The sequence below is a fragment of the Eurypyga helias genome, unplaced genomic scaffold (genome assembly GCF_000690775.1).
Source record: "Eurypyga helias isolate BGI_N326 unplaced genomic scaffold, ASM69077v1 scaffold16768, whole genome shotgun sequence".
Taxonomy (NCBI): Eukaryota; Metazoa; Chordata; class Aves; order Eurypygiformes; family Eurypygidae; genus Eurypyga; species Eurypyga helias.
Genome location: NW_010267695.1, coordinates 6,611 through 12,797, shown reverse-complemented (window position 1 = coordinate 12,797; position 6,187 = coordinate 6,611). Strand labels below are relative to the sequence as shown.

The following is a 6,187-nucleotide window of genomic DNA, read 5'->3' as shown; positions in this document are numbered from 1 at the left end:
ATTTCTAACATTCCTAACGCTTCTTGCGGCGTCGGAGCATGTGCATGTTAACTTATACAGGAACCTCTTCTATGTGAGGGGTTTTGATTTTTTCCAATTTACATTTAATGTAATTGGGAAGAGGCTTTGCCAAACTTGCTAACGAGAGATTGAAGAGGCTGTCATAAAAGACTGCTAGCCGTGCTTTTTGTTCTATTTCTGTTCTGGCGGGTGGAGGGGAACCCAGCTAGTTTGTGAGGTGTGAGTCTGGTGCGGGTCATAACGCCTCTTCTGACGGAGGAAGCGTGGATGCAAGTGCCTTTGGCCTGTGCTGTTCGGGATGTGCCCCTTGACGAGGAGGTGCTCCTTGATCCGCGCTCTCTGTCTTGTGGCTGGATAAGTGTTGTTCAGAAGGAAGGTTGAATTCTCTGCTCGCTTAAGTTTGGGTTATGGTGTGTTCCCAAATGCAGTGGGTGGAACAGCTTTCCATAAGTTAATTCTAGTTCGCTGTTTATCATGTTTTTTCTCCATATGTCAAATGAGAACTTCAAGCAATCTGAAAGCCATCCTACATTGTTCTTGTGTTGGGTGGTATTTACTCGAGTGGATTGAGTGAGTGAGGAGCTCCAAAATGTCTCTCATTCTCCTCCCCATCAGGTTTCATTTATCTTTGCCTCGTAAATGCCTTGTTTCAAAGTTTCCAGGAATTTCAAGTGGCTGTGCTGCTCCTATGACTATGTTGCCCTTATTAAAATGACCAGAATTTCAAGTTGTTTCAGTGCAGGGGGAGCAAGGCTTTTCTATCAAAAAGTGCTGCCTTTTGTGCTTCCTAGAAATGCAGAGTTTGGGTAAGGACTTGCAGAGGAGCATGGGTGAGCGTGAGGAAGTGCCATCGGCGAGGATGAAAGGAGTCGTCTAGCAGGAAAAGCAGTTTGGTGTAGGGTTGCAGAAAGGGGGTAAAATGGCACGATAGGGGAAAGGCAGCAGCTTTGGCAGTAGGGACCCGTCAGAGACGTGGAGGAAAGCTGAAGCTAGCTGCCAGGTGAGGCTGAGCCCCACATTTATGTGTGTGTGTCCATTTGAACGTAGGTCTCCAATATAAAAGTCTTGATTAATTTTCCTACAGAGATTTGGATTAAAACAAAAAATACAAATGCTGGTTTAAAGCCCTGTGTTAAGGGGGTAATATCTTGGGAATTTGAGGATTTTGGTTAGTTATGCGAAGGGCTGTGTTGTATCCTAATTTCTAACATTCCTAACGCTTCTTACGGCGTCGGAGCATGTGCACGTTAACTTATACAGGAACTGTTATTTGTAGGTCATCTTTTATTCTCTGGCTCTGGTAACAGCTGCACTTTTAATTTTGCCAATTTTCGTTGTGACTTCTGAGGACTGTGTTGCAGTTGCTCGTTAAGCCGAACTGCAAATGAATCCAAGCCTTAGTTTGTTCAAAAATGAAAATAGAACATGCCACGTGCTAAATACGACTTTAGCCCAAAAGGCTTGTTTTGTCAAGGGACAGCGTGGCTGATCCTGTTTCTTCAAACACTGAAGTCGTTCTTTTGTCTCTACAGACGGCGTGCTTGATTTATCCACTAAGAAGAGTCCTTGTGCAGGCAGCACCTCTCTGAGTCATTCTCCAGGGTGCTCTAGTACTCCGGGAAATGGGTAAGAGACAGCAACTTACTATGACCTTTTAAAACTGTTTTCTACTAAGCGTGTGCTTACCTCCTGTTAAAATTAACTTACTTTTGGCATTAACCCTTTGGAGTAACGAGGTTTTTCAATGTGCCTTTGGCAAATACCTTCACCCCACCTGGCAAATAAGAGTTGTTGCAAACTGTTTAACTTGCAGTAAGGACTCGTAATATCTGTTATTTTGGACAATTTAGTGCTTAGCCAAAGATCTTTCCATTACCGACTTCTTGGGTTTAGCGATAAATGGTGTCTATGGAGATGGAAGTTGAGTTACATGTACGAAGAGTTTTAGAGGCTTTGCAGTATGATTTAGACTTTGTTTCACCTAGGGGAAAGTTAGCTAGCAGGAAAGCTCCTTTTAAGGGTAGCGATGATGTGAGTGATGAACCAAGCTGAATTAGATTTGAATCACTGCATGCACTTTGTTAACGTTTCCTACCATAAACCACAACTCAAAAAACCAGAAGAGCGGCCGGGGAGATGGAGTCTGGTAGTTCAGGAAACTTTAAATACAGCTTTGGATTTGCGATTGTACTGGAGCACTGAACAAGTTTTCACAGAGAAAAACCCTGTGGTGTACTACTCTTACCTTAATTAGCTCAAGGTGTGAAAGATGACCTATCAAAAAACTTCTTTTAGGCTTCCTATTTCTAATGGTCACTGTTTGCATACGTTTAGAAACCCTTTACTCTTAGGGTTGAGTTAATTGGGCTGGAGAGGCTGACTGGGAGTAAGGGGGGTTTTGGGTGTTGATGGGAGAATTTGATCTTGAAGCTACTGTGAACAGGTAATTTTTTTTAGTGAAGTACAGAAACAGTATATGGTTTAAACTGCTGTTTAATTGCAGGATGTAGCTTTCCAATAGCTTTTGAAAGACCTGAAATCTTAAACTAACGACCCACCACCAGCACCCATCCCATGTACTGCTAACAACTGATTTAACTTTTGCATTTGCTTTGGAAAGATATTACTGTCTCACACTTCTCCCTTCCAGATTACTTTTTCCATCTAATATTTCTATTATTAGAATACTTCAATCCTTATTTAAAAGTTAGTCTTAATACTCTTTCTACAGTTCTTTAGCATAAACCTTCCCCACCAGCTCTTCTCTTTCCATTCTGAACAGGTTATTTCCAGCTCTGTTTTCCTAGGAAGGCAGCAGAAGCCGCCGGGGCTGAGTGTTGTTTGTTCCCTTGTTTGTGTTTGAAGCGAGGGCCAAAGTCCAGCGCACAGGGATGGCAGGGCCAGCATCTGGCACCGTCCTGATGGTCAAGGGAGGATGGGGCGTACTGGCACCTGTGGTTACTGTACAGGTGTGTGGCAGACGAGGGGGGCTGCAGGTGCTGTCAGGCGTGACCCTCCGTCCTAGCCAGCTGCAGTTATGACCTCTCTTCACGCTGGTGTGCATTCTGATGCTGATACATGCTGCTGAAGGGGCAGAGAATGCACATTGCTTGAGAGGGTTCTCTGGAATAGCAAACTTCCGTTCATTTCTCTGGATTTTGTTCTGAATCTGTGTTGACTCTTGTTACCCACTTCAACCGTGACCTGTTGCACCCTGGAGAGAAGCTAGCAGCACGTGTGTCAAGCACTCGGTATGTCACATGCCAGGTCCTTTCACTGGATGTCTTTTCTCTAAAGGCCTTTTTTTTGATCCCAGTGTGATGTTAAAAAGAATAATGTAGCTTTTCAGTAGTACATCTCCTATCCCTAAATAACGCTGACTTAGCTCAAGGGCTTTACGTCAGGATAGCCTCCCAGAGCGTTAAGGTAGAATCGCTTACTAGTCTCATCTGTACGTGGAGCATGGAAAACTTGGAGGGGTGACTTCTGAAACCAGTGCAACTTAATTACTTAGAGGGGGCTGAGCAGACAAAATACTGAAATACACGTGTCCATCTGCAGCGGTGCTACTCTGTGTCATAGGAAGAACACGTGACGAAAGGAGAACGGTAAAAATACGCACTGCTTTTTCTGCTGTTAACCCTTGGTCGGGTGACAGTTGGAGCTAGGGTCTTTTTTTCCCTAGCCTTGCTGTGTATCAAATGAGCAGCAGGGACACGTATGTGTGCAACTGGTTGTTGAGGGAGCAGTTGGTAAGTCTGGTGTAGTGCAGTGTTTTCCTTTGTGATCTGCAATATCCCAGCTTTCAGATTCGGTGCTTGATGAAAGTCAAGGCAATAGCGTTAAGGCCTGCTAAGCGTATTTCTTTTTGTTGTTTTTTAATCCTGAGCAGCAATTCTTCGATACGATGTAAGTGAATACCGTCCGAGGTTTCCACCTACGTGTAGATACTGCAGGTGGCAGTCATATTTGCATGTTGAACATGTTGCACTTTGGCTTACTCTTTTATTACTGTACTTGTTTAGTGGTAACGTCACACCAGTAACACAGTTGTGTGTAGATCTATGGCGATTGATTACTACTTTGTAATTAAGGTGCTATTTTCAGACGCTTGCGCGAAGCCTTTTCTACTCCGAGAATTTGTGAACCCAACCAGAGACCAGCCAACAGGTTTCATTTTTCTTTGCCCAAAAAGCTTCTCTTTTCTTTTTTTATTTTTTTTTGGTGAACAAGTTTTAAAACTGACTGATGCTGAGACATTTTAAAAAAAATTTAAAAAATAAAAAAAATAAAAAATTTAGAGAAAAATAAATAACACAAAAAGTGATGTTACCCAAGCAAGGCCTTCTAATAAAGGAGTGGCCCCCTCACCCATCCCTCCCTACCTGTGCAAGTCCTGCTCACATCAGTTTCCTTCCATCCAATTAGGCGACCTGGGAGACCCAGCCAGCACCATCCGGAGGGACTACAGAGTGGTGATGGGGTACCTCCAAGAAGCTTGCAGGATGGAACCAGGGAAGGTTATGGCCACTCCACATCTCTTAAAGTACCGCTGGCTCGATCACTCCAGATTAGTGAAGAACTGCTGAGCAGAAACCAGTTTTCTAGGCTGCCAGCCATGGGCCATCTGGACTACAGAATCATGGACAGCACTTAATATTATCCAGGGAGGCTTCTTGGGCAAAACCACACTACGAATTCAATTTCAGCCGCATGAAATTCAGGGGAAATGGTGCACTCAGCAACATCAGTGACCTTCCTTTTCTTACAGAAAACTCTGCCTTTCAAAAAATGGCACTTCAAACTAAACAGGATGGGAAAAAGGACGTGAGCCATTCGTCTCCTGTGGATTTAAAGATACCACAAGTTCGAGGCATGGACCTTTCATGGGAGTCCCGCACTGGTGACCAGTACAGCTATAGCTCTTTGGTAATGGGTTCACAAACGGAGAGCGCGCTTAGCAAAAAGTTAAGGGCTATCCTTCCAAAACAAAACAGGCGAAGTTTGCTGGATGCTGGACCAGATTCCTGGGGCTCAGATGCTGAGCAGTCTACCTCTGGACAGCCATATCCCACCTCAGATCAAGAGGGAGATCCTGGCTCCAAGCAACCTAGGAAGAAGAGAGGGAGATACAGACAGTACAACAGCGAGATACTGGAGGAAGCAATCTCTGTGGTTATGAGCGGGAAAATGAGTGTTTCCAAGGCTCAGAGTATTTATGGGATCCCCCACAGTACACTGGAGTACAAAGTTAAAGAGAGGCTGGGCACTTTGAAAAACCCTCCAAAGAAAAAAATGAAATTAATGAGGTCGGAGGGGCAGGATGTTTCAGTAAAGATTGAATTAGATCCCCAGGGAGAAGCAGCACAAAGTGCGAATGAATTGAAAGACGAGTAGGGATGTTGTGGAGTGCCAATTACTTTGCAAACTGGGTGAGCACTACTGCATAGTTCAACCGCCGCCGCACGCGCCCGGTTCTCCTGTGCGCTGCAATGCTCTGGCCTTCGCAGTTTGGCATAGACTTGTGTGGACACAGGTGAACGGTGTGCTCTGAATGTCACGTTTGTAAATTTTTCTAGCCTGGAATGGCGCAGTTTCCCTCCTTCGCCTGCCCACTCCCCCCCTTTTTCTTCTTCTTTTTTTCTTTTGCCTTTTGCATGTTTCTCTGTAATAGAGAGTTGCGTTACCTCACAAAGAATGCAGATCTGTGGAAGTGGACATCCTGCCTGTAGAGCCTGCCTGAATTTCTGGTGATGGATTTTTTTTCATGCCTGCCTTTATAGAAATAAGTCCACTTGGTTAAACTCATGCTTTCCTAAAACCAGGCATTTTTCAAATGAGAATCAGGCTGTCATTCTTCAAAACGTTTCAGAAATCTTTCCCCCCTCCTTTTCTTTGATCCAGTTGATTGAAAGGATTAAGCTAAATCAAGTTTTTGAGGAATGATACCTCTCTCGAACTCAGAGATTCGCTTATTAGAGGGATAATCAATTGGGTCTAATTAGGCTCTCCACTATTTTCTTTCTAAATCAAACATACTTACCATTCACTGTCTGCTTAGTGCTCACCCGGAGGGGCGGGGAGGGGAGGGAAAAACTTACATACACTACCTTCAGAATATGGCAGTTAATTCTTTGTAACACTACCTTCGCTGTAATTTTGTTTG

General features: G+C 44.1%; 1 protein-coding gene across 1 annotated transcript; it reads left to right on the top strand.

The window, feature by feature from the left end:
- Positions 1–1,553: 1,553 nt before the first annotated feature.
- LOC104514010 (ligand-dependent corepressor-like) lies at positions 1,554–5,968 on the top strand (the record flags this gene model as incomplete). The annotated part of the gene is given in 3 exon segments (XM_010157527.1): positions 1,554–1,647; positions 4,450–4,625; positions 4,628–5,968. Coding segments are annotated over 3 exon segments (1,061 nt in total), but the record flags the coding sequence as incomplete, so codon positions are not given.
- Between the last annotated feature and the right edge of the window lie 219 nt (positions 5,969–6,187).